Source organism: Amblyomma mixtum, chromosome 5 (genome assembly GCF_055824585.1).
Source record: "Amblyomma mixtum isolate Tamu chromosome 5, ASM5582458v1, whole genome shotgun sequence".
In the NCBI taxonomy this organism is placed as follows: Eukaryota; Metazoa; Arthropoda; class Arachnida; order Ixodida; family Ixodidae; genus Amblyomma; species Amblyomma mixtum.
In genome coordinates this window covers 97,123,087-97,150,575 of record NC_143016.1, presented here as the reverse complement: position 1 = coordinate 97,150,575, position 27,489 = coordinate 97,123,087, and the positions used below count along the sequence as shown (strand labels likewise).

The 27,489-nt window shown below is 43.7% G+C and overlaps 1 protein-coding gene across 1 annotated transcript in view; it reads left to right on the top strand.

Moving 5' to 3' along the window:
• Positions 1 to 27,489, top strand: part of LOC149343103 (tetratricopeptide repeat protein 37) — a 55,586-nt gene that overhangs the window by 6,015 nt on the left and 22,082 nt on the right. Inside the window, exons 7-26 of the mRNA XM_089545619.1 lie at positions 652 to 747; positions 3,048 to 3,162; positions 4,554 to 4,703; positions 6,516 to 6,617; positions 8,110 to 8,228; positions 9,562 to 9,651; positions 9,722 to 9,825; positions 10,532 to 10,634; positions 11,459 to 11,538; positions 12,091 to 12,190; positions 15,134 to 15,186; positions 15,554 to 15,661; positions 16,533 to 16,649; positions 18,274 to 18,374; positions 21,504 to 21,606; positions 23,291 to 23,461; positions 24,277 to 24,473; positions 25,329 to 25,390; positions 26,243 to 26,299; positions 26,442 to 26,585. Of these exons, the coding sequence (XP_089401745.1) occupies positions 652 to 747; positions 3,048 to 3,162; positions 4,554 to 4,703; positions 6,516 to 6,617; positions 8,110 to 8,228; positions 9,562 to 9,651; positions 9,722 to 9,825; positions 10,532 to 10,634; positions 11,459 to 11,538; positions 12,091 to 12,190; positions 15,134 to 15,186; positions 15,554 to 15,661; positions 16,533 to 16,649; positions 18,274 to 18,374; positions 21,504 to 21,606; positions 23,291 to 23,461; positions 24,277 to 24,473; positions 25,329 to 25,390; positions 26,243 to 26,299; positions 26,442 to 26,585 (2,172 nt within the window). The remainder of the gene's footprint in view (positions 1 to 651; positions 748 to 3,047; positions 3,163 to 4,553; positions 4,704 to 6,515; positions 6,618 to 8,109; positions 8,229 to 9,561; positions 9,652 to 9,721; positions 9,826 to 10,531; positions 10,635 to 11,458; positions 11,539 to 12,090; positions 12,191 to 15,133; positions 15,187 to 15,553; positions 15,662 to 16,532; positions 16,650 to 18,273; positions 18,375 to 21,503; positions 21,607 to 23,290; positions 23,462 to 24,276; positions 24,474 to 25,328; positions 25,391 to 26,242; positions 26,300 to 26,441; positions 26,586 to 27,489) is intronic.

The following is a 27,489-nucleotide window of genomic DNA, read 5'->3' as shown; positions in this document are numbered from 1 at the left end:
ATGAAGGTGAAATTCTAGAGGCCCGTGTACTGTGCGATGTCAGTGCGCGTTAGAGAACCCCAGGTGGTCAAAATTTCCGGAGTCCTTCACTACGGTGTCCCTCATAGCCTGAGTTGCTTTGGGACGTTAAGCCCCAATAAACCAAACCAGTAAATCAAACTAAAGGTGTTGTGTCACACTGGAATGGAGCACATTGAAAATGGATGCCGATATTGCAGTCAACAGAAGAAGGTAAGGCCCAAGGAAGTGGAACTATGGTGGTAAAAATAACAGCAATAATCATTACTCCCACCAGAGAGAAGACAAACTTAATTCTAGTCAGGGCAATATGTTAGGTCAGGTAGAAGGGCTGCAACTGGTATCCAGTGTGGCTGCCAGCTAGCCAATCTGAGCAAAAGAAAAAGGTGTATGGGAGTGAGAAGAGGGAATTTAAAAGATTTAGAAACATATGCAAGACTGGACACACTACAGTGGGAAAGGTGACAAATTGTAAAACTGAGCTTCTCTTAAATGAATTTATGCAGGACATTTGTTAAAATATGCAGTGCGTTAACTGTTCGTAGATTCAGGGAAGCATCATTTTGTCAAGTTTATCTGTTTTTTTCCAGATGCTGCGAAACTGTAAACACGTGCTCTTGTGTTCTATTGCAGCTCCTCAAGGCTTATGCACACTTGGCGTTTTCGAATGAAACAGACAAACGTCACAGGGATGTGTTATGCCGGTCTTACATCGACGCTTTGATGAAGGTAAGCATGGCAGCTTCAAATGATAGCAGTGTCCTCACTCTGAGGAACAAGTCGTTAAAAGTGTGTTTTATTCTTGGGACGCGAGTGAGACCAAAGAGGAGGTACCACCCAATTATATGGTATAAAAACTTGAGGCATTGATGGAGCAAACAAAAAATGCATATTTATTGCAATCTGTGTGATCATGACAAAATTTAAGGCTTCTTAACTCTAAATTTAAAGGTGCACTGAAGAGGATTCTAAACATGTCTTTTAGCCGCGGGAACTCAATCCACACGTTCCTAGCATTCTTAGAAACAGTGACTGTATGGCCCTGTATGGCCGATTTCCCCAATTAAAATGAATTTAACGTCCGGCTCCCGCTTTTTTTTTTTAATTCTGCCTCGTACGGTGGGCGGAGTCGACCAACGCATGGAGGGAGCGCCTTTCACCCAGTCCCGTAGAGGCTTTGCTTTCGCTTTATTTTGTTTTTTAGGTTTCCATGAATAAATAGTTTCATTTGCAGATAATATAGCCGCAAAATAAGCCCGAAGAAATAAAAATACGCACGGACGATTTACTACTACGGACTACTACGTATTACTCCGCCGATGGCAGAGCGGCAAGCCGCCACGGGACTGGGTGAAAGGCGCTCCACGCGTTGGTCGACTCCGCCCACCGTACGAGGCAGAATTTAAAAAAAAAGGCGGGAGCCGGACATTAATTCGATTTAATTGGGGAAATCGGCCACACAGGGCAGTAAATCGCAGTTTCTAAGAAAGCTCGAAACGTGTAGATCGAGTTCCCGCGGCAAAATGACAAGTTCAGATTCCTCTTCAGTGCACCTTTAAGGGGACCAGGTAAACGAGAAGTTTGTGACGGCTTGTTCAATATCCTCTGGTTTTCTGCTTTTTGTTTGCTGATTTTCTTTTTTCTGCATATTGTACACAGTTATTGTGTACAAGCTCTTCTCTAATGCAATCTATTCTTACATGAAAACAGCTGTGATGATGATGGTGAAAGCATCCAGCAACTGGGACAGACTATACAGCCAAAATGAAAGCTGCATTCTGATGCTCAGAATGGTTGTTCGTGCTCGAGGGATTTGCAGTGAATATGGCTTTGCATGATTGATTGTGTACAGGCAGAGGCAAACAGGGATTGCCATCACAAGATATTTAGAGCAAATAAATGTTAAATTTGCTGACATTTTTAATGCATATATGATTTTTTTAAGTTGGGCTGGTTTGAACTTAGTCTGTATATCCCACCTCAGGTGAACTAGTGGAAGTCAACTGTTCATACTCTTTTCTTCATGAGTGTAATTATATCAATGTGCAGGCATGGATCATGGGTTAATAGCTCATAATAAAAACTTATTCATTTAGTAGTGTGCAGCTGGTAGCATATTTAAAAAATTGATTTCAAGCATTTTCTGTTCATGGCTGCACTACCAAATTTTATTTATCCAACACTTTTGAAGTGAATGTGTGACTTTTAGCTGCCTTTGAGGCTTAGTTCCAGTGAGGAAGAAGTGAGCTAAATCAGTTAACTGGCAGCACATTCAAGACAGAATAGGTCAGAGGCTGAGAATTTGTCCTGATTTTAAAATTTTGACTGAAATTAGGCAAAGCTACATTAAAATTATGGTAAATTTGGATAATAAAAATTTGTGGAGTACTGGTGAACTTTCTTTGTAACTGCACCATTAGTTTCTTGTTATGCTTGAATGGCTGTAGCTGTGACAGTGGCTTTGGATGGAACACATCAATGACAAAGGGTATTTTACAGGGATTAGACTTCCAGACATTGCATCCAGGAAAATGCAATGGCTGGGAATGCAGTCATGGATTCTTTGGTGCAGTTAACTCTTTGTATATTTTATGTGCTAGTTGTATTCTGTACAGGTCACAAGTGCACTATTTGTCTAGAGAATAAGTAAAAGAATAAAATATTGTAAAATGCATGTGGTACCATCTTTGTGCAGTTTGTTAGTTTGTTAGTTGTGTTAGTTAGTTGTGTGTTAGTTAGGTTGTTAGTTTGTGGTAATTAGTTAGTTAGGAGTTACGCCTTCTTTACTAAAAAAGAAAGCTAGCACCCTTTAATGTATCCAAATGCTCATAGAAATAAAGAAGGTAAAATGTTGGAACAAATCAAAATCGAAGTATGTCTTAAAATGATAAGTATTGAACCCTTGCACATCAGTGTATGTCGTATATTGTGTGCCCTGTTTGCTTTGTTTTGGAAACTGTTGTTCGGTGAACAAGCACATTCCTGCTGTGAGTTGCAATGATGATGTATGAGTGTTTTGATTTTCCTAGACAGGTCGCAGGGATGACGTCATCAGTGAGGCCAAAAGGTTTGGTGAAAGCTTCCCCGAATCATCAGTCCCTCTAGAAATCATCAGTGGGATGTATGTAGACAGTGTTCTTTCTAGTAAGTGTATTTGGAAGTTTTTGCTGGGCGGGTAGTGTGTAAAAACTCCCTCTTTTATGTTTCAAAATGTTTTCCAGAAGTGAAAAAGAATAATTTCTGCATGAGTAGTTATGTGAAGAGGTGACAGAACTATGTTCAAAAGCCCAGAGTGCCAGTGAAAATCTGCGAGATGTGATGTTAGAAAAGTTAGTCGTTTGGTTGGCATTGCACAAGCTGTAAGAATTTTGAAAACTACTATCCTAGAGCAAATGCATTAAATGCTGTCTATTTGCTTGTAAATGCGATATAGTTTGTTATTTTATTCATTCCTGTCAACCCCACATTTTATTATGTTCTGCGCTCCCAGTGACTGTATGTGTATTAAAATCATTCTGCACAGCATTGTTCTTAGTGCGTTTCTTCTGTCAACATGGCCACAGTGGGAGCATACTTGTAGAGTTATCACTTTGGGCACTTGTCTGTCAGATATCTCCAACCTGAATGCAGCTATATGCCAAGAAATAAACAGTGTTAAAAAAAGTATGTGTACTTTTTAGTTATACGTTTATTAAACATTGAATAATTCTAGGTGCCTGAACTAGCATAGAGCCTCAGCCAAAAGAAGTCTGTAACCAGTCATCAAATGATAAAGCAAAGATGACCATGCTCCTTTGCTGAAGCTGGGAATTGCAAATTCTTTACAATGTAATTTTGCGGCGTTTTCTTTGCCAGTTGAGTTGCAATGATTGCCAGAATGCGCAAGCGGTACAAGCTAACTCTGATGGCGTTATGCACTGTGTGTGCTGACGACAAGGATTCTGTGTCCTTTGCAGCGAAGAGCCAGGATGGCCTGCACTGGGAGATCACAGTGAATGTGGATTCCCACTGCAGTTTCTTGCCATTCCTTTTTCAGATCCACTTCTGGCTATTTAATTGTGCGTAATACTTCTTTTTAGAAAGAGAAAGTTGCCGCAGTGGCTCAGTTTACGATACTTGGCTTCTGATCCGAAAAATGTGGGTTCGATCCTGACCATGGCAGTCTCATTTCAGTGGAGGCAAAATGCTAGAAGCCCATGGGCTGTGTGATGTCAGGACCCCAGGGGTCGAATTTATCTGGACCACTCCACTAAGGTGTTCTTTATAGTCTGAGTTGCTTTGGAGTGTTAAATCCCACAAACTAAACTAAACAGAGAAGTTTATATATTTAGAAAGGAAGGGAGATTGGACTGAGCAATGATTTGCCCATGTTTGTGTGAAGGTTACTGTGCACATGTTATAAGCTTGGCTGCCACTGTTACTGGCACTCTTTCACTGTCGCCATTCAAGTGTGATCGGATAAGTGTAATCGAATACATTTTCTGTGGAAGTGAAAATGCCATGAAGAGCTGCCTACATGCTACCTCTAATTGCAGGTTGGGAGGAACCAAGGCTTTCGACAGATTTTGACAAAATAAATGAGCTCATCGAAAAGCGCCCTGACCTCCTGGTTGGATGGCTAGCAAAGGCAACCCACCTGTATGCTTCTGGAAATGCAGAAGGCGCCCTTGAGGCACTGGCAAAAGGTAAGGCAATGACTGCTCCAACTTTGCTCACTTTACTATTAGAACTACCTTGAAATATGAATGCTATTTCTATTATTTGAAGCTTATTTATTTGCTTTTGAGTGAGGTGCTAAATGTACATTGATATGCAATGGTGCACTCTAACATGTGTATAATTCGGTTGGTGGAAATTAGTTTGCTGTACTCACTTCCTAAATGGCAGTTTACCAATATGTATATAAAAGCTGTATCTTACCGGTACTCACTCAACATTGAAAATAATTAAAATATGTTCCGCTCAAAGCCTGCCACTAAAACTTGCTAGAAGGCATCTCCTTGCATCCATGAAACAAATCACATCATGCATTTGTGCTGAAAATTTTGTGTCTGAACCTCTTTATGCCGTAATACTCGCCGTATAATCTCGTTTGAGGGCCGCACCTGTGTATGAGCCGCAACCCCTTTTTTTGTCTAGATAATCTAAAAAAAAAAATACGGTTATATATTGTTTTTTTAATTCGTGTATGGGCTACTTCTTCAACTTTCACTCCAGAATTAAATAAGAAAAGTACAGCCCTTACTAGGGGTGTGCGAATATCAAATTTTTTGAATACGAATTGAATACGAATACTTAGTTCCGAATATCGAATCGAATATCGAATAATCAAGGACAGACGCATTTAATCACTACAAAACATTTATTTGGGCACCCAAGAACATCACAGTTCAACTATCGATGATTAAATGAACAAAAAATGTGTGTGTGGCTGCACAAAAAGTATCAAAGTCTCGAACATTATTCATAGAAGAGTGGAAATATCAAAGAAGATGACTATAGTAGGATACAACTTAAAAAAACAGCAGTTGCTAACACTGGGCCGTGGTCCGCGGCGTCCTGTATTACTCCGCTAGCCAATTGCAACTGTAAACGAAATCAGCTTTTTAATGTTTGACTATATCAAACAATCCCCGTATCAAAATAATCAAAATAATAGTGCTCATAATTCTTTTTCTCGTGATAAGCTTCTTGTTTAGGCAATAAGAAACGTTTAAGCAGTGGACTACTTTTTTGTTGTGGAGGAATCCTGTGCGCAGAGGCTGAATGTGGGCGGAGCTTCACTGCAGACTTAAGTTGTATCCGACTATAGTACACAGCATTGATTAATTAAGGCTAGCTTGCCATCAGCACAAAAGCGCGTTGCTGGGATGACGTAAAAGGTTGTCGTGAAGGAAAACCAGCTGCACCACATGGTCAGGCAGAAGTAGTTCCCTTCTAGCTGAACCGACCGACTCCTCCAGCCACAGAAAATGCCCTCTCACTTGGCACTGACCTGGCACGTATTGCGAGGTACTTCGTGCACAGCTCTGACTATACCAGCTTCGCAGGTATAGCCACAAAAAAGCTCACCAGCGCAGTCAGCTACGGCATGGCCCTTGGAGGAAGAAAGGATTTTCCTTCCGTATAGGCGCCGCCATGTTGTTATGTATCTGTCGATAGGGCTTGCGGACCGAAATGAACGCCGGTGGTCACAATGAATATTCGGCTAGATACGAATATTCGCGTCGGGTCGAATATTCGAAACAACACGAGTACTTGGACTTCGAATCGAATTCGAATACTAAAAATATGATATTCGAAATATATTAGAAAATTTCGAATATTCGCACACCCCTAGCCCTTACACAAGGTCTGTTACTCAATCTGAGTAGAGTTGCTGGGATAAGGTGTGAACATGGGTTTTCTTTCCTTGTAAAATAATATCCCGGGTGAACATGGTTCGGTCGTTTAGGGTGCTGTGAACCACTTGTAAGCTGTGTGTTTTCGCATTGCAGCCGTGGAAATTGGGCGCAGCACGAGGGAGGCCTGTCTGTTGCTTTCCTTATGCAACCTGCAGACGCGTAACTTCCTCAAGGCCGAGGGGCATGCCCAGAGTGGTGAGTTAAAAATCACTAAATGGGAGGCCTTGCTGGGACGAGTTTGTCGGCAGCAATTATCAGCACTTTTATTTCTGTGGGATCATTATCTACCAGGTGCTTATTGGTACATTTGCAAGTTACAACCCGTGCGGGACCTCAGATTGCATGCTCTTGAATAATTTACGACAGCTTAACATTGAAACTCTTGCATCCCGTTACCGTATCTTGTCAGTTTCGTCTACAGAAATTCACTTTAAATATCTCCCCATCATCTACTCTGCTTGTTTCACTCTCATTCTGGTGGTAATCACTACTTAATCCACGTACGAGGTCTGTTCACAAAAAGTGTTTGACCTTTTCTTTGAATTTATTTTGCAAGAAGTTAGCAACATATGGCAGCGGTGCTCTAGTTCCCTTAAAAATACTGCCCTTGGGAGCTCACACACATTTAGCCACAAATTCTTCTGACTTGCTGGGAGCAGCAAGGTTACAAAATTCTTACCCATGCCTCATATGCAATATGCAATGAGCAGGCTGCTAAGTTCCCTTTTTTTTTTGTTAATATGGCCTATCAGGTGCTATGCTGCACGGTCTTTTTTCTCCTTGGTGGTCTCAAATCTCTTCCTTCAAGCTAGACTTCTGTGGGTAATGCATAGAAACACATCTTGGGCTTGGCTAGAGGCACTGGTGTACCAGGGGTCGGCACAAGACGTGACGACTGGGTAGTTGCATTGTTGTGGCGGGATTGAGGGACAGATATGGTTGCCGTGCATCTCATGTCCAAACTTTGGAACTGGTAATTTGTGGGTTGCCATTGTCAGCTGCCTTTCATTTGACTTTAATTTGGCCATTTGTTGATGGCAGCGCTCACTCAGTAACATTTTTGAGCATTGTTGATTTTGACGGCTTCCTACGACATGGTTTGCTTTGAACACAACTGCAGCGCTGTGTGTGTCAGTTGGGCTAAAATTTTACTTTGTCATGTGGAATTGCTCATGAAAGCTTTTCAGATCATTTGAACTGTTCCTGAAAGCTGAAAGTTGGGCTAAAAGCACAACTTGGTTTAGATGTGCTTGTGAAGTCACTCCGCTATTTTAGATGTCACATTAACGTGTCACAACTCTTTGTTTAAGGGTGTCTCACTATTGATTGAGGTGATTTTAATGAGGGTGATGCATATTTGACTGCTAGAAGGTACCCAGATACACATGTAGGCATAAGGTGAAAATAAATTTGAGTAAGATGTGAATAAACCAGAAATAGGTGCAAGTCAAGCTACGGGTATTAAATCTGGTCAGATACTTTCTAGTTAGGTGTTATCTAAAGCATGAGAATAGGGAACATAAATGTGCTGTGCAGCCTCAAGTGTTGCTATGCTGCTGCCTTTTGCAGTTTGCACTTGTTAAAATATATAGGTAGTTATCTTTGGTTACACAGACTCCTGCATTGCTAGGGCAATGGCAGCCCACAGAGTGTCTCCTCAAAGGATGGCATTGTTCTGTTGTTGCAGGTCTTTCTTCCTCAGTGGGAGCAAGTAATGACTGGCTGTCCCAAAAGCTTCTGCTGTGCTTGGCTGAATCCTTGTGCGCGCAGCGATGCCACAAGGAAGCCTTAGCAGCCTTGGAGAAGGTACTCCTCTTGAGGACTGTTCTGCCAAGAATGTTTGTCTTAGCTGCCATTTTAGGTAACACTTTTGAAGTTTTATAGGAGCAGACCGATGTGGAACATGATGCGGACTGATGTGGAACAAGTGGTCTGAAAAAGCTGACGGATAGCTGACAGATAGCTGACAGATAGTTTCGAACCTGATAGACAGTGCTTTGACTCAATTTTTTTGATAATGACTGAGAAGTTTTTCGATATCGGTGTCTTGGAGGTTTATTTCACTATTGTGTATAGAGTTGCCCATTGCAGTTGTATTACATTGTAACTGAAACTCCATAATGTCATCATTCTGTTGTTTTCAAGGTTACACAGGTGGTAGTCATACTACCATTTGCGTAACCACATCCCATGATAAAGGAAAGTCCCAAGCCTAGGTGGCTTTGGCTAGCCTGGATTGTATGGCTGAAATGGCATGTTCTTAGTTTCCAGCATATATACACAGCAGTGTTTTGTTCTCATTGGTCAAAATGAGACCACATAATCTTACAGTCATGACATCGTCGAGCTTTCTGTTATGACAGGCAGGCTACAACTCCTACTGTCGCTGCGAGATGGTTGGCGTAAAAGGGAAACTGGAACCACAGTGCATGGTCTACCTTCTGCCACCAGCCTTCCGCCCAGAGGATGACAATAACGTCGGAGGCATTTGTGGATGCGCAATAAAATGTAATAGTTTACTGAACATGAGAGCTGCAAGAATCTGATTTACCTTGAAGTCTAAAAAGTGCTGTATACAGTCATACGGGTGACAGTGCATTGCGCCTCTCATTTCTAGGCTGCATGACGAGCACCCGAGAAAATAAGCTTTTCAATGGTTCCCATGTTCTGCAAACTTTGATTAGCAACTGTGTGAGAGTTTGAAATGAAACCTGTCTTTTGGACCAGCTTTTTATCTTTTTTTTGCTTTTCAGATGCCACTATCTTGTGAGTATGATTCATGACAGGCTCACTGTGTACATTATGGCGCTACTTTGCTAAATCATGAAAGAAAAATAAAGTCCTCCGTAGAAGTAGAATAGAAGGATGAAAAATATCGCTGCCAATAATTATCGACAAACTGAGGTGCAAAATGCATCCACAGACACATTTATTCAACATTTAGTATGTCATTGATATGCTAGTGGTTTTCTGGTGAAAAGGTTCACTTGTGGAAATCATGCTAGTTGCCCTGCATTTGAATTTACTCACTGTACTGCTTATCGATCATAGTATCGTAATTGTTGATTCTGTAAACTTTCCAGATGCTCGTTAGGATGCAAAAAGAACAGTAGTAGCACTTAACCATCCTTTTTCCCAGATGGAAGAAGAGCATGCAAGGAAAGCAGCAGTTCTGTGGTGCTTCTTCGAGACCGCTTTACTGTCTCGGAACTTTGATAGAGCTGAAGAGGTAAGGCCAGTCTGTCTTCCACCTTATCTGATCTATGCTTTGCTTTGACTTAATCTCGCTCTCTTCTTAGGTCCTCGGTAGCTTGCAGAGCATTGTTGGCGAAAGCTCAAAGCTGACGGAAGCACGAGCCAGGCTGCTTGTTGAGCATGGAAAACTAGCAGAGGCACAAGAAATGTAAGTGGTATTTTTTTTCTCTTGTGGATTGACTGACCCTCAGGTTGGATGTCTGTACTGCTGTGGATAGATTGTAGATTGCCATGGTGTGCTTGCCTCATCACTAAAAACTGTGCCGTTTTGTCTTTTTGCAGCATTTGGAAGGCTAAAAAAGCTAGCAGGTTAAGCACTGCTCATGTGCAACTGCTCAATGAATTCAAACAATAGTTAAATAATTGCACTGTAGATTGAGGACGCATAAATTAATGCTTTCATTTGGCTGCCTTGGAAGGTGTACATAGCTTGAAATGCAGCAGTCCAGATAATAGCATGAACTGTATGAATATTGCCAGCAGGCATGCTTCCTAATCTGTAGCAGACGTATCCTGTTGCTTGCAGATCCACAGCTAAGCGGTTGATGTGACTGATTCAGTGAAATGAACAGAAACAGTCGTATAAGTTGGGGCATCCACAGTAGAGCTCATGCTATTTTGTATGTTGTCAGGTGCCATTAACTGACAACGGTGTGCTGCATGTACAATGCTTAAAGCTTGTATTCTTAGCTACAGGTTTGGCATGTCTGCAATTGGGGAACAACTCTTTAACATTAGTCCCTCAATTTACTGGAGTATAATGCCTATGTAAATGTGGCTATGAAGAAGTTGGGCTCTAATCTGGCTCTGTGGTGTATGCTGATGTAGTGCTGACATTCTATTTATGGTTGCAGCTTGGCCAGCTTGGAAAAAAAGTCACCAGAGGTTGTCCACTTGCTTGCTAGGATCCACTGGGAGCTTGGTCAGTACGATGAAGCTGTGCCCATGTTTATGGAGGTAAGGCTGCCAGGGAATGACTTTTACAAGGCCTACTATTCATGGACACCAATGGGCACCCAAATGAATGGACAATTTGACCACAATAAAATTGTGGCCAACACTCAGATGTTCGGTGTATAATTTGCATTCTACTTGGCAATCCATTGCCCATGCGCATCATTAAAACGGACAGGCACTGTGTATCTGTTACCTGAAAAAGTTAACTGCTTGTCATTGTTATCTAGTAGCCAGTGTAGCTAACAGAATAAAGGTAATGTGGACTCTATGTGGACTCTATAATGTGGACTCTATGTCGAATGATGCCTCCCACCATCATTGCTCAGAGAGAGGAAAGTAAACATGATGTCCCTCATGACTTTTTTTTTCTCCTTGCTTGTTGAAAGATGGATGCCATAAAAAAAGCAGTATATCACTTACAGTGTACCCATGTCATATCACTGTGTTCTCCTAATGCAAATGCATTACCATTTTTTATCTGTGATTCAAAGGTGAACTTTCATTCAGGCTAAGAGTTTGCCTCCTTTGGTTTTGTTTTTCACCTTACATTTGTAGCATTATGTTTATTAAGCACTTTCAAACTGCAGTACAGTATTGTGTAAGAATGAAGTATAGCACATTTATATGGTCTTAGTCTTGGTTTGCAAGTGAATAGTCCAAGTGATAAAACTGTGGACAAACTAAACATGATTGCAATAGAAACTGTGGTCTAGGTTTGAATTAAGATGCAAGAAAAAAAAAATTGCCATAGATTAGTGTGAGATTATGAAGTGTGCCTTGGGTTCGGGACAAAAACACTCATGCACACTGCTCTGCTTGCTCAGGCTGCTCGTCTGGACTCCGAGGACTACCGAAACTTCATTTATCTCGGAAGGCACTACTTTTACCACGTGAAAGATTCTCAGTGAGTTCTCTTTCTCATTCTTAACACTGGGGCTGCTGTATTGCTGACAGAAAAATTTTGGCAGCTTGTGGCCATACATATTGCAAACCAACACGGCAGCATTGTTTGACCAGACATGCTGTGAATGCGCCTCTTTTTACATTGAGATTTTATTTAGTGATGATTTATTCGTTGCATACAGTGAGCCATTATTTTCTTTGTGACACTGCATTGTTTTAGCCACTTTTTGATTACTGTTGATGGCAATTTATTTCTGTGTTGTTCAATAACTTGATTGCTCATTTCATTTCTATGTTTTAAACTTATTTTTTTTAGCCCTTTGTTATATTAGTAGCCTGGCATAAACAACTACATTTGTCATGCTGTATTTGCAGCGTTATTGCCTTAGCTACTGCTGCCCCATTAAAACTTTACTACTACTACCACTACTACCACTACTACCACTACTACTACTAGTACTACTACCACTACTACTACTACTACTACTACTACTAACACTACTACTACTACTACTACTACTACTACCATAGATAATCATGGTTTGTTTTGCAGGAAAGCAGTAAGGTGCTTCCAGAAAGCCTTTCAACTGAATCGAGCCAGCGAAGAAGCGGGATCGTTGCTGAGTGATGCTCTGTGTGACCTAGGCCAGCATGTGAGTGTCTCTATGGGCCTGCCTTGTTGCTTGATCATGCAACTGGCATTACCATTCCAGCAACTCATTATGATGTGTACTACATATACATATACTAGTACTGCTTTTTGTTTTTCCTACTTCTTGGTGAAATTTCATGACGAATGCAGTTCTGTTGTCATCAGTTGTATCAGAGAACAAATTTAACGTTTTAAATTTCAGTTTAGTATGTTGAGTACTATCACAAGGCTATAGATTCAGGCTGTGAGGCACAGTGGTGGAGGGTTCTGGACTACTTTCAACCACCAGTGGTTTATCAACCATCTGTGGTTTTTCACCCTTCATTGACATTGCAAAGCAGACTGGCGGGTTTGTGTGTCATCGCCATTGAAATGCTGCCACCGCTGTTAAAGGGATACTGAGGCGGTTTTCGAATCAGCTAATTTTTTAGGATTTTGAAGTAGTCTCATTGCTGATCACGTCTGTGAAATTATTTTTTCGATTTTGCCTAAAACAGTGGCGCAATCACCAATTAAATATGCGATGTTCAAATCTCCCGCGCCCCGCGCGAGCGCAGGAGAGGAGAACAGCGGAGAGGGAAACCTCGTCCATGTCGGCCAACGTGACGTCACGTTGAGGAGCCGGGGATACTTCGGCGCACCCGAGCGAGCTTTCAGCGCGCTTTGTTTCTCGTGCTGCGTGCGTTGTGACGTACAAAGCGTGTCAGCCGACCTTGAGAATCAGATTCAACACGAGGTGCTACTCTGCGTTCGTGTCCATGAACAAATACGGCCGAGGCTGTGTCGTCTTCCACTGTTTTTAGCAAGATCAAAAGCTCGCAGCGCAAGCGCTCACTGCTGTGACGAAGAATTCAAGCTGACCAAAGCAAACCTACTCCGCTCGAAGCACTTTCGTAAGAGCGGCTACATGCAGAGCTTGTCCCTAATGTGACCTCTGGTGATTTCTGAAGAAAAGGCGCGGCTGAACCATGACACAGTTCCTTCGATTTTCTCGCGCATGAGAGGCGTGTCACCATTCCGAAGAAGCGCCTCTTTTAAAAGTAGAAACATGCTCACTTAGCCCCTGAAGAAACCTTATAGAGGCTCAAGCATGTGTCGCTCTCCTCAGCTTAGGTGCGGCCAGACCACCTGAGACGTGCTCAGCAAGGCTCGGTTAGTGATTTTATACTCGGTTCGACGTGTCCAAGCAAGCAAGCAAGCAAGCAGAGCAAAGCACAATAAAGCAAAGCAATCAAGCATTGAAGCTCTTCATATGCGGCATCTCGTTTAATCGTAGCTAAGCAATTAAAATGAAAGCGTTCGACGTTGATTTCGGATGCAAATTTATGAGAGAAATGAATGCCAACCGAGTTTTTGCAAAAAAACACCGCAACCTTACTCGGTTTCTTCATCAAGTTGTGGCAGCGGGCGAGTTGCAGCTAGCTTGGCTTTTAGACACAAACTACTTCACTGAACCTGAACTGCAAATCTAGGAAGGGTGAACGTTACCGAGGCAGCGATTAATATTTTCTGGCATCTGCTGAACGCGAGTGAAGCAGCAGCCTTGTGCGCGTATTTGGCTTGGTTTCCAGCGCACAATGATTGCGTCACTATCTTGTGGTCACATGCCTCGCAGTGCTTGGCCATTGCGCTTCGCTAATTTTGACACCAACTTTGTGCTCCTTCATCGTTTCCTTGAAATACTTTCTTGCCCCAACCAGCAACGCCGGGTACTGAGAACAGGATTTTTTGTACACAGTGCGTTGGGCTAGGATGACGCTCTTCTGGGCGAGCCAGGAGGCGTCCGGTGGTGGTAATTGACTTGAGTATTGTTCGCACCCCTTACTTTCCGAGAATACGAGCCGACGTTGTGCTGGCACCTTTTATGCATGGTCTGCATCGCGTCTTTGACGCTGGCGTATGCTTGTGCTAGGCGTAGAATTTTTTGCTTGTGTCTTTTTTGGTTTCAGGCGATACGTGGAATGAGCAAACTGTAGTATCCTTTTCTTCGGAGGTCAGTAAAAAAAAATAATCGCCGTATTCGCTTTTAAAACGACACGGAAAGCTGCGATCTGCACTCAACGCAGCGCCGGATCCGCATTGGCAGCTTCTCCAGTCCTCAAAGTGACGTCACGATCTCTCTTGACCAATCACGGGCGGCGGCGCGCCGCGCGGCGTGCCCCGCGGCACAGACCGCATATTTCGGCTAAAAAAGGCAATTCGCGCTTGTTTTTGCCTTATTTGGATGCGATATTCCAGTATACAGCATGAAAAACTATAGGATGCCGCTGCCAGCCCGATTTTCAAGAAAAGTGCTTCAGTCTCCCTTTAAGTTTGATCCTGCTACCTTCTACCACACATTATAGTCACTGAGGAACTATTGTGGGTTTACTTCAAAGCTGTGTAAAAACGAATGCCTAATGTTAATGTTAGGAAAGTCTGATGATAACTGAGTGACCTGATGTAGGAGTTGTAGTGAAATTTGGACCTTCTAGGATGCATGCAGTATCACAGGTGTTTTTTCATAAAGACTCTTGGTTGTGCATTTCATGCAACGCTACTTTTGCTGTTGCCACTATGTCTGTCTATGTTTTCTTCACAATTTTTGACTCTTGCACTTCAAGACATAGAGCAGAACAGTGTAGCTAAAAGCCTAGTTGTGGACTATGTTTTGCAAAAATCTGCTTGCATGCCGCTAGTAAAACTGCTTCTGAAGATCTGAGGTTTAAGATACAAGAGCAGCAGGGTATGCTTGGCTTACGCCTTCTTAATTTGCTCTTATTTTAATTAATCGAAATTCTGCAAACATTTGTTTAGAGTACCTTAGTTTACGTTTACAGCATAGGTAAAAATTTTAGATGCAACCATTGCACGCATTGTTTATGTCTGTTCGTAAAGAAATATGCTTTTTTCTTTGTATGTATATGAGTTTGGTTAAGTACACACAATGCAATTTCTTCAACAGGAACAAAATGTTAAATTTTTAGAAGCAATGACAAACCAGATTCCAGTAAAAAGGTAAGAGCTATTTTTTTTAACCTCTTTTGGTAAGCTGTGTAGAGGTTTTTATGGTTTTACTCTTTGCATACGCTTCTTTTATTGTCATCCTAATGTAGGAAGGATAAATAAAATAATTTGTGAAGTATTGAGGCCCTTATACATGCCTGGGTAGGCTAGATTAAAACGTGCTCTTCGAAGTGTGCAGTTACCTGTTACTTTTTGATTCCAAGTGCTTGAGTCATATCCAGGTTATTGTACATTGCTTTTCTAGAATTCTCACAAACACCTTGAGTAATGACATTCCAGAGTCATCCTTTTACAAGAAAGGGTGAATTGCTTTACGTATATCCTTGACTTGACTCTGCCGGTTTTTTCTTATTGGCAGAGCCAAATGGGCCTGGATGCGGCTTGGTCTTCAGCAAATGAGACTCGGCAATGCTGGAGACGCTGTGCGGTCTCTGCAAAATTCACTGCGAGCTGACCCTGATGACCGGTGAATAGTGCATGCTGAATCATCATAGTGCTTGCGGGGGAGTGTTACCAAGAGGTACGATTGTGGAACAGACTCAGTGCTGCTTATGAAACATGACTTTGTGCACACTTTTTAGTATCACAAATGCACGGGGCCTTTTGTAAACATTAGTAGTGGTCTTACACTTTCATGCGTGAAAGCCACATATCTGTGCATGTGTAATACTAAGGCATTGCATGTGTGCAATGCTTTGCACAAAGCCACGTTGTGGTGCTTGTTCATATGTGACTTTTGAGGTTTGCTTCCAGCTTTGGTAATTCTGCATGGTGATTCGCCGTGTGTCAGTAGCATCAAATGAGACACGAACAGGACAGGTTAAACTCACACAGTAAAACACGAATATGTAGTTAAAGGAGCTATACCAGTCGATTTTCGTTTCTATGGATCACGCTTTGGAAGTGTTAATGGAATCCACCTTAATTTCCTCTCCAGTATCCGATATTTTCTCTTGCTGTTCACTTGCCATGTTCGCATTCATCTGCTGCTTATAGCATGTACACATCTGGGCTGCTTTCTCACATATGCGGGGTTTGTTTTGCAAGCAGCATAGTTGTGCATGTGAAGCACACATTGCATGGTTCAGCTACAACTGTAATAGCCTTATGGTTAAAAGTTCTTATGATTCTGAACCTCTTGCTAAGACTACATGGCCTTATGTTCTCAGCAGCTTGGCTCCTCACGGAATATTTTGCAGTTACCACTAGTAGTGCTGACTGGGTCATTTGCAGGACCAAAATATATGGTGCTACATGGCCACTACTTTGCGTAAAGGGGCATCATTCTGGTCTGTAAGCTTGCTTTTGGCAGCTTCTCATGCGGCACACATCTGCAGGGCATGCTGGGAATGCTTGGGACAAGCGTACCTCATGCGGGAAAGCCTTGGATCTGCACTCCTGTGTTTCAAGAAGTGTCTGGAAGTAAATCCACGAGACCTTTTCTCATTATATCAGTAAGTATATACAACCCACTGCAAATCGCAGATAATTGCAAGCTGGAGGTCTTTGTGCCGTATAATGGAAGCTACAAAAAAAAAGATGTCTGTCATGAGGATGAGACTGTAGTGCCTGCCAATGTGTTAGAAGTTAAATTTTTAGTGTAGGTTTACTGTGCTGTGAGGCAGGAACAGGGGAGTTACCTATGCTCTTCCTTTGAACAGAGGTAGAGGCTAGACTTTGTGGCAAACTGTCTGCCAGCATTTCAACACATACAATTCATTAGACTGAGGTGGCTACTTTTTTTTTCAGTTTTGCCTTGTGCTTCTAAAAAATCTTTCTATATTCCACATCATCTCACTTATGCCTCTGCTTGCTCCTTGTAGTCAGGCTGAAGAAATTTTTTTTTATGGGAAGGGTATCAGAACTTCATATTCAATATAAGCTGCATGCAATTTTTCTTTGCACTGTCTCCTTTGGCTGGGAGATCATACTGTGATTGATTGTCTTGGAATATATACTTTGTTTGTTAAAAAGTAAGGAGTTGGCAGTCGGTGCCCATTGTTTCTTCTGTGTGCTTTATTGTTTCTATTTAATTACGCCGTTTTTCTTTTTTGTGTAGTATTTTAACATGCATCGGCTGTATGCTGCATTTTGAGTGTTTTCACGAGGTTGTTGGCAAATAGGTGTTGGCCAGAAAACAGCAGGGTATTAGGAGTTGACTCTTAGCGGAGGTGAGGTGAGCTTCAGAGGCTGGGCCGCTGTTAATTGTTGTACCCCTTTGATCAGTACCCATGTTAGAAAAATCAAAGAAACTAAGGTTCTGCCTATTATAGTATATAGATGTGGCCATCATCCAGGCACAAGATTAAGAAAAGCCAGGTCTTTTGGTGCTGTAGTCAGCTTTTCAATGCCATATGGCCTTAAAGGTGCACTGAAGAGGAATCTGAACTTGTCTTTGTGCCGCGGGAACTCGATCTACACGTTCCGAGCTTTCTTAGAAACTTCGATTTATTGCCCTGTGTGGCCGATTTCCCTAATTAAATCGAATTAACGTCCGGCTCCCGCCTTTTTTTTTTTAATTCTCCCTCGTACGGTGGGCGGAGTCGACGAACGCGTGGAGCGCCTTTCACCCAGTCCCGTGGCGGCTTGCCGCTCTGCCATCGGCGGAGTAATACGTAGTAGTCCGTAGTAGCAAATAGTCCGCGCCTATTTTTATTTCTTCAGGCTTATTTTGCGGCTATATTATCTGCGAATGAAACTATTTATTCATGGAAACCTAAAAAACAAAATACAGTGAAAGCAAAGCCTCCACGGGACTGGGTGAAAGGCGCTCCACGCGTTGGTCGACTCTGCCCACCGTACGAGGGAGAATTAAAAAAGAAAGGCGGGAGCCGGACGTTAATTCGATTTAATTGGGGAAATCGGTCACACAGGGCAATAAGTCACTGTTTCTAAGAATGCTAGGAACGTGTAGATCGAGTTCCTGCGGCAAAAAGACAAGTTCACAATCCTCTTCAGTGCACCTTTAAAATAAGATTGGCTCAGTGTGTAACATGTCTTTGGGATTGAATACAATGTGCCACTATAGCTGCTAAGAAAGAGCAGGGAACTTCAATGCATTTTTTTTTCTTTACACAGAGTGGCCTCCATCAAAGCACGACAAGGCGTGTTTAAAGAGGCCGCAGAGAGTTTCGAGGCTGTCCTCGATGTGGACCCAGAGTATGTTCCCGCTCTGAAAGGTGAGCAGTTTCATTTCTAGGTGCTGTCAGGCATATGAGGAGTCATAATTATAAGCAGTAATGGCATGAGCTGTGAAAAATTCATGCAGAGATTGTGTTGACTGAGCATAGTTACAGTGGGTGCACAGACCAAGTTTTGCTTCATGACGAGTACAGGAGTGCAAAAAGAACAAGGCGCATAAGGAAGGTCTTCATCAATCACAATTAGAACCCCCATGTTGGAAAAATCTCTCCGTCCATACGTCTGAAACCTCAGTTGGCAGATGTCGAAGTGGAGACAGGGTAATCCCCCCCTCTCCATCTTGAGAAAACAGAGGGAGAGAGAAGATGAAAAGAGGGTAGTGGAGAGGGGAGGAATACGGGGGCATGTCCCACTGTGATTGCTGGATTGAATCGTGAGGGTGGAGCAGGGATGCGGCATGTCACATGGTGATTAACGGATGGGATCACACCACCTGCTTGCACAGTCTGAATCATTCGATGGCAGCTACTGCACCGGAAGTAATGTTCAACAGTCTATACAGGGAACAGCAATTTGCAATTGGTACCGAGATGCTGGAAGTAGTAAGAGAATATGTCTACTTAGGGCAAGTAGTGACCGCTGATACAGATCATGAGAGGGAAATAACTAGAAGAATAAGAAGGGGGTGGAGCGCATATGGCAGGTTCTCTCAGGTCATGAATGGCAGTTTGCCAATATCCCTCAACAGAAAAGTGTACAACAGTTGTATCTTACCGGTACTCACCTATGGGGCAGAAGCATGGAGTATAATGAAAAGGGTTCAACTTAAGTTGAGGACAACACAGCGAGCTATGGAAAGAAAAATGATAGGTGTAACGTTAAGAGATCGGAAGCAGGCGGTGTGGGTGAGGGAAGAAACGCGGGTTAATGACATCCTAGTCGAAATCAAGAGGAAGAAGTGGGCTTGGGCAGGGCATGTAATGCGAAGGCAAGATAACCGCTGGTCCTTAAGGGTAACGGAGTGGATTCCAAGAGAAGGCAAGCATAGCAGGGGACAGCAGGAAGTTAGGTGAGCAGATGAGATTAAGTAGTTTGCGGGGATACGGTGGCCGCAACTGGCAAAGGACAGGGTTAATTGGAGAGACACGGGAGAAGCCTTTGCCCTGCAGTGGGCGTAGTCAGGCTGCTGATGATGATGACTGCACCGGCTGGGGGAAACAGTAATGCTGATGCATACTCTGCTGCATCAATCGCATTGATCGTCTATAATTTTCTTTTTTGCACTACTGCACCTGTCAGGAACTGTTAACAACGTGCCCAACTTTTCGCCTTTCTTGGCTTCTTGTCTGTTTATTGCTAATGTGGCCAGCTAGGAGGACAAAGCTGATGGTGGCATATCTGTACATTGGTTTATTGTGACATTTGTGTTCTTGTGAGCTTATGCATACTTTCGTCCATGGAGGAAAAAAAACTAGGAGGGAGCGTGACGTCAGAATCTTGAAGCATAAATCTTGAAGAATCTTGAAGCATGAAAAATATAATGGAAAGCATCATGGGAAATAGGGGGACACAGCGCTATTGTGTCCCCCTCTTGTTTTGTGCCGTCGTTGCACTGTAATAATGAATGTAGGAAATAGGCCTTCACGTTGCAAGGCAGCAGTAGTTCTTAGCCGGATTTCGGTTTCGGTTTCGCTCTCTCGCTTTGTTGTGTCAGACGACCAACACGGCTGCGCTCGAAATTTGAGAAGCGCACTCAGGCCATCGAGCTTGGTGATCTGTATGTGCCGAGAGGCCAGTGCCTCAGTGCACCCGTGTGTTTTGCGAAGTGCGGCTGGGTCGTCTGAGCTGCGCAGTGAAATGCTGCGTGCCGGGATGCAGGATCCGTACGAAAGAACGCTGTCCTGGGGGCCTCATCACAATCACAAACAGAAAGCTCTTGCTACTGTCACTAATGGCAGTGCCTGTCGGGTCACAGTAACGAAAGCTGCATTATTCTATAGGACGGTATCGGCCGTCGTCTTCCGACAAGGGCAGCCACTTCTCGAGCAACGGCGTGAGCCCACAGCACCGCGTCAACTCCGAGCATCTGCTCCGAAACGGACAAACAAGCTAACGCCGAGGGCCTGGAGAGGCCACATAGGGGCAGACGTAAAGCAGCCAGCACTCTCTCTCGACAGGGAGAGAGAGAAATACTTTACTGCTGCATTTCACGTCGGAACCGCGTATGTGCATGAGCGTATTCGGTGCGATTTGTGCCTCGAGAATAGCGGAGATGGCGGGCTCATGGGTGGGCCGAAGTCTGCCTGTCCGAGAAATGGAATCTTGTGCAGCGCGCTGGAGTGCTTGTTAAACACATCCGTCCGCGTATAGCGTACAGCGACGTTAGTTCAAATGCGCAGTGCCCACCGACAAACCTTTTGATGAAAAGTTTACCTGAAGTTTTCTACAGTGCACCCAAAAACTCAAGTGTGTAATCAACAGAAGTGTTGAGATGCGGAGCCTTCAGACAACCTCGAGCTCGGTACACATTCCGCCAAAGCTTCAAGACAGGCGCTGCACTTCTGCGCTACATCGGAGCACGGACGTTCACTAAAAAGCACCGCGATCCAAGCTGGTTGGCAGTCTGGTAACTTTGGAGGGCCTATTTCCCAAGAGTCAGTGCGCTAAAGGGCCCTCGGCAGCGGCGTCAGAGGAGGATGGCTTGCAGAGGCTGAGTGCGTGACGTCATGCTCCCTCCTAGTTTTTTTGCTCCATGCTGTCAACAGTGCAAAATTTCCCTAAAACAGCAAAAATTCAACAGCTGTCACTCACTACATCAGCTTGGAAAGTACTGAGAGTATTTGTTATGGTTTAGAGTGATGGAAGCTGCAAGTCTCTAAAAAAAATAAATACAGAGATGTACATATTCAGAGCAGGTGCACTGTGTTGACTGCTGCTCTTTGTTGTTGACTGTATTATTAGAAGTACCAACTTTATTTTTTGCCGTGAGAACTGTGAAGGAGCCAAAACGAGGCTGAAGCTTTCTGTAAGGAGAGAGGATCTGTCAAACATTGGTTGCGTCAGGACCCTATAGTATCATAGTATGCCTTTTAAATTACTGTGCTCACCACTGTGCCCCCCCCCCCCCCCCCCCCCCCGCCTTTTTTTCCTCAACAAACTTTTCTCAGGTCTAGCAGAAGCTAGGCTGGCTTTGGCACGAGAGTATTGGGAGCAAGGGCTTTGTGGACTTGGTGTGGAGAACTGTCAGCTGGCGATGGACAGTACTGCCAGGTAACACACCTTCAGCACACCTCTGTGCCGCAGTACTTTCAATTCAATTCTTTTGTTTGTTTTTTTTAGAGGAGGAGGTCAAGTATACTGCTGAAAGTAACCTTGTCTTGAGGTTAAACATTTAGCTGCACTGAGCTTAATGGCATTTGTATAGTTCTGGAGAATATGAACAATAACTGAGGCCATAATGGGCTGAAGACATTTTGGGAGAGGGTAAATTCAAGATGCATTTGCTTGTTAGGAACACTAGCTAAAGTAAGCTCTTGTTCTAGGCCTTATCAAGTTACAATGTTGTGAAAACAGTTCTTTTTTTTGGTTAAACATCTAGGTAGCATCAGTACTTGTCTCGAAGGCTTACTGAAAATTCCAGTATGCTTCCAAAAGAAAAGGCAGAAAGCATCTTTGTCATGCTGTGCATTGTTAGTGGCTTTTATTGCGAAAGCAGTACTACGTACGCTCATGAATGGCCTTTCGCGTAGCGGTGGCCGGTAGCCACGTTTGACCTTTAGAATGACCTCTGACGTCATACCAGAGTGAGAGATGGGCTACCAAGTCGAGTCGTCGTGCAGCGGTGGCCGGTAGCCACGCGTGACATTTAGAATGACCTCTGACGTCATGCCACGCCTAGTGACGTCATAGCGTGACATCATACCAGGGTGAGAGGTGGGCTACCAAGTCGAGTCGTCGCGCAGCGGCGGCCGGTAGCCACACGTGACGTGTAGACGCTGCACACTGCGTTCCTTCTGTTGGAGGCGCTGCGCTTTTGCTTTCGCAACCTACTAGGCTTAACCAAAGCTAAGCCCCCGCCAATTTTTTTAACGGCTGCACAAGAAAATCATACTGTCTGTGCTTTCTCAGCGGCTTCTGCCATAACGCTGTCAATATTCTTAAATTGCAATGCATGTTGTATTTCTTGTACTGCAGTCCTTGCATGCAGCTTGAGTGGTTATAAACAATGCCAGTGAATTTTTTAAGAAAACCTGACTTTCTTTTTCATATTTTTTTCTTAGTCAACTCACCACTAACCTTAAAGCCTATTCTCAAGCATTGAAACAAAGTGTCTGAGAAAGTCTGAGTCTGTTCTTTGATCTAAATGGTGTAGAGAACTTGCTGGTTTAGAGAGCTAAGTGCTGTGACCCACATTGCTACACCTGGAATAAATTCTGAAGTGGTGTTATGTGTTACGCTGTGATGCGACATCTGCTGTAAATCGCCTCTTCAGCCTCATGCTTGACATAATTTTGAAAAGAGTTAAGTGGGTGCGAGGTCATTGCTTTCTGCATTGGCATCAATACGTACACCAGCAGTGCTTAGAATTCTCACGTGTATAATTGTTGGATAGATGCCATATATTACAATATAACATGATATCTTATCTTATCTCCCTTCCAGAGAACATGTCATGACTCAAAAGCACAATTTGATGTGATCTATATTGCTACAGCAACATTGCTTCATGCAGTCTTGTGCTTAACTTGTTTGTAGCATTTTAGCTCATTAAATTGGGTGCTGCACAACACCATCAATGCTAGCTAGCATATTTAGAACATCTAGCCTGCATCCACATTTGAATGTGGACACAAGCAATAGGAACACAAAGGGGGGGGGGGGGGGGGGTGGAGGGGAGGTAGACTTGAGAGTACGTAGCTGCTCTTGTGTCTAAATGTTTCTGTTTTGCATGCAGGGCTCTGACACTACAGGGCAAGCTCTTGTGCTTGTGGAAGCTCATGGGTGACATCTGCCTTGTTCCGGCTCTTTATGGAACGGAGTGGGCTTCTCTGAAGCTTCCCTCTGACATGCAGCTAGGCGATCCATGTGACAACAGCCAGGGGCAGCTTTTAAGGGCATCGCAGAAGTGAGTCTGCCAACCATACTGTGTTAAAGCGGAGCAATATTTTTTTTTTTTGCAAATAATGCCTCTGTTCGTTTCACAAAATTTTTTTTTGCTCTTGGGGGGCGGTTTCCGAGCGTAACATTGTGTTCAGCTTTAGCATTTCTGTGTCAATTTCATTGCACTCTACTCTCTAGCATTTTGTTCCATGCAGCATATGCCTTTAGGCTGTTCCTTGCTGACTACAGTGAGAGGCAACATAAGCCATGACACATCCAAAAAACAGCTTATAACAGGAGCAGTGCAGTTTTAACAGGCTATCCGTTTACCGAGTCAGAAGTGAGGTCAATGCAAAAATGTTTTCTACATGCAGCTAATTAAAAAGAAGTGCATGATCTGCATTAGGCTGCACTCTTTTTGGTGAGGAATTTTGTCCACGCAAAGCTCCACATTTCGGTGTGATAACTGCTTAGCGTGAATGCTTAAAGACAGAGGTGCATTGGTTCCAAAGAACAAATTGAGTGAAATTGGAGAGAAGCTATAGATTTAAACAAGTGGCCTTGCAGAGTAGAGGCACTTCATTAGGTGGTTGAGCCATAGAGGCATGCATTTTAGTTTTAAGAGCTGCAATAGAGGTCCCCCTATGGCACTAGAGGCAACAAGCTCATATCTCACACAGTTTCAAACTGTACATTGCCATGGTTCCTTTTCGTACTAAGCTGCTAGATCTCGAGGCATTTATGCTCACAGCTGCCCTCAGTGAGGAAACTGACGACCATTTCTTTGCTGTCGTTGTTTTCATTGTCCATGTTTACACGCTCTGTTACTGTGTCATGTAGGTGCTACATGACAGCCCTGGGGATGAAGCCTCGAATGGCATCCCTGTGGCATGACTTGGGCCTGGCTTTCTGGCTGGAGGCACGTCTCCTCAAGGGCAGCTACAGCAAAGCCCTGGCCAGTGTTCGCAATGCAGTCACCTTGGAACCAGGGCAGTTTTCATACTGGAACAGCCTTGGAGTGCTGGCCCTCTCTTCAGGTGAAGCGGGTTTCTCTCCTCAGAGCACTACTGCTTTCCATTTGTAAATTTTGAACATTCCGGTTGTAATGATGTAGAAATTTGGCAGATGTGTGAATACATCTGTGTGTGCATGCTAATTGAAAGGTCATGACATATTTATAATGTCATGTTACGTAACGAAATTGCTTGAAAAAGATTTGTTATTAGCATAGTGCCTTAGAGTAATGCTTTTTTCATGCAGTTGAAGCCTTGCAAGTAAAATTCAATCTGTATTATTTCTGCAGCACGCCAAGTATGCCAAATTTTATACACTTTTCTTTTCTTGTGACACTTGTCTCTTCCCCCCTTTTTTTTTACTGCTGATGCTTTATCTGTTTGTACTTGCGACGCTTATATTCTTGGCCGCAAATGAAATTTTGAAACCATGTAAATTAACACTTCTGTTGATTACAGTGGTTATGCTGGATTTTTTAGAAAAATGTTAGGCAGCTTTCTACCGGAACATTGGCATATTGCAGCGCGTTCTCTTACTGCCTCTGTTTTTATGCTGATCTAGCACTCGTGATGTTTTGAGGAGTATATGTAAAAAAAATCGTGTAAGTAGCACATTTTGTGTGCACTTTGTTGAAGTTAAAGTACACTGCTGTATTGGTGCAGTGATCTCAAAATATATACTCACTGACACACACCAATATAACCAAATCATTGAGCTTCTCCACTCCCTCATTATGGCTTGTTGATTGTTGAGAACACTTGGGAGTTTTAGCATTGCAAAATGTCTGCAAAGCATTTTGTTTCTATGACTGTATGCATTATGTGCTGTGAATTTGTCACTATTGTACAATTTTGTCCAATCCTTTTGTTTCTTTCCAGGCACAGAAAATTATGCATTGGCTCAGCACTGCTTTATAAAGTCACTTGAGTTAGAAAGCAACGTGAGTGTATACATGACATTTGTATCTGCGGCATTTTCATTTTTATTTCACTGTTTCATTAAGATATTATGAAATGTACTTCATATAATTTGACATTTTGCCCCTGTCATTTGCATGCAGCCTTTATGGCTAAGAGCGATATGTTGACATTCTCACTTTCAGTACAATTTATAGACTGTCAGAGCATGTTTATTGATTCTGTGGAATGCATCTGCAGAATGAATCTGATCAAATTTTAATTTTTAAACAGAATTAATGTTCCAGTCAAAGCCCCAGTAAAGCATCTCTTTCTTCATTTCTTACTTGCAATTTTCTGTCAGCTGTGGTGTTCTGAAAAGGAGGGGAAATTACTGACGTTCAGAACAGTGCATGTTGCTCTTTGGGCAGTTATTGTGCAGCTAAGGAGTGGTCGAAATTTCCGGAGCCCTTCACTACAGCGTCCCTCATAGCCTGAGTTGCTTCGGGACGTTAAACCCCAATAAACCAAACCAAACCGAAAGGAAATGCGTAGTGTAGGGTTTATAAAACTGGGTTTTGGGAACTTTTTGGTTCCTTGAAGTACTAAATGGGGGTTCCCCAAGTGCCTAATTCCATGCATGCCTCAGGTCTCCCCCCAGCCCTTCTTTACTCATTACACTTAGTGCGTCTACACGCTCATTTCTGCGTGGCTGTCGGACAAGAGGGGATGGAACCAAGATGTCCCTAAACCCTTTTGAAATCCTTTGGGGTTCTGCATGGGGCTAAACGGTTTGAGAACCTCTGGCCTAGTGTTTTAAAACCAGATTGATTTCAATCTTTTTCATTTGATGTGGACAGCTAAACTCAGTCATTCACAGCTGCTGCATTTTCCAGAACCTGAATGCATGGACAAACCTTGGTGCCTTGTATCTGCTTGCTGACAACGTGCAGGTAGGTTGAACAGAGAGATAGAAAAAGAAATTGGGTGTAGAAACCATTGTAAGGTTTGCCATTATTTTATTAATTGTTGCTGCTAAAACGCACTCAGTCTGGTTTCACCTTTTCCCCCCTTGCTTTAACGCTCACCCTGTAGCTGGCACACCAAGCCTTTGCGAAAGCCCAGGCTCTGGAGCCAACAGTTCTGCGACCCTGGGTGGGGCAGGCATTGATTGCTGAGAAGGTGCAGCACCACGACACTGTCGACCTGTTTAGGCACTGCACGGGACTTGGAAACCATGTGAGTGATATTGCGTTTTCAGTCTTATGGCATGTGTTTTGAAGGCCTAGAGAGAGAGAGAGAGAAATGGACGGAAAGGCAGGGATGTTAACCAGGCGACGCCCAGTTGGCTACCCTACACTTGGGAAGGGGAACAAAGGGGAAAAAAAGGAAAAAGAGCGGCAATGAAATGAGTTTTTCATGTGTCTAGCGCCCACAGTGTCACGGGGACAGAGGGCGCACACTGAAAACTTAAAGATTAGAGACAGGAATACAACCCCGAGTCCCTGAAGAATCTCGGGAGCGCTTTCACAGCTTTCCTTTGTGAGGAACGTTGTGTCCAAGGCCCCAGAATGTTGGACTCTGTTAGAGGACGCGAGTCCAAGCGGTACAGAGTAGCAATCAGGAAACCGCGCTCTCGCTCAAAACGAGGGCAGTCACAGAGGAGGTGTCCGATCGTTTCATCACAACCGCACTGCTCACACGCCGGAGAGTCTGCCATTGCGATGAGATTGGAATAGGCGTTTGTGAACGCCACTCCCAGCCACAGGCGGCACAACAGCGTAGTATCACCGCGGGGGAGGCCGAATGGCATACGAAGTTGAAGCAAGAGGTCGAAGTGATGCGAGCGGGGTGTTGTGGGAATCTGGCTTTCCGCCGTCGCCTTTGCGCGGCTGTGCCGGCCGCCCGCGTTGTTTCTCCTCTTTCCCTTGCTCCCGCCTCAGGCGGTGGAGAGGCGGCTGGGTGACTAATCACTGTCATTTAGCCACAGCTCCGCCCCGGCTCCCCAAGGGCCTTTGCCATTGGCGCCTTTTGGCGGGAAGTCGGGATCCGCTGGGCGGCCGCGCACCCCGCGACCGTCCGAGCGGGCCCAGAGAGAGAGATCCCTCCGAGACAGCGTAAGGTGCGTACGTTACTGTTTGTC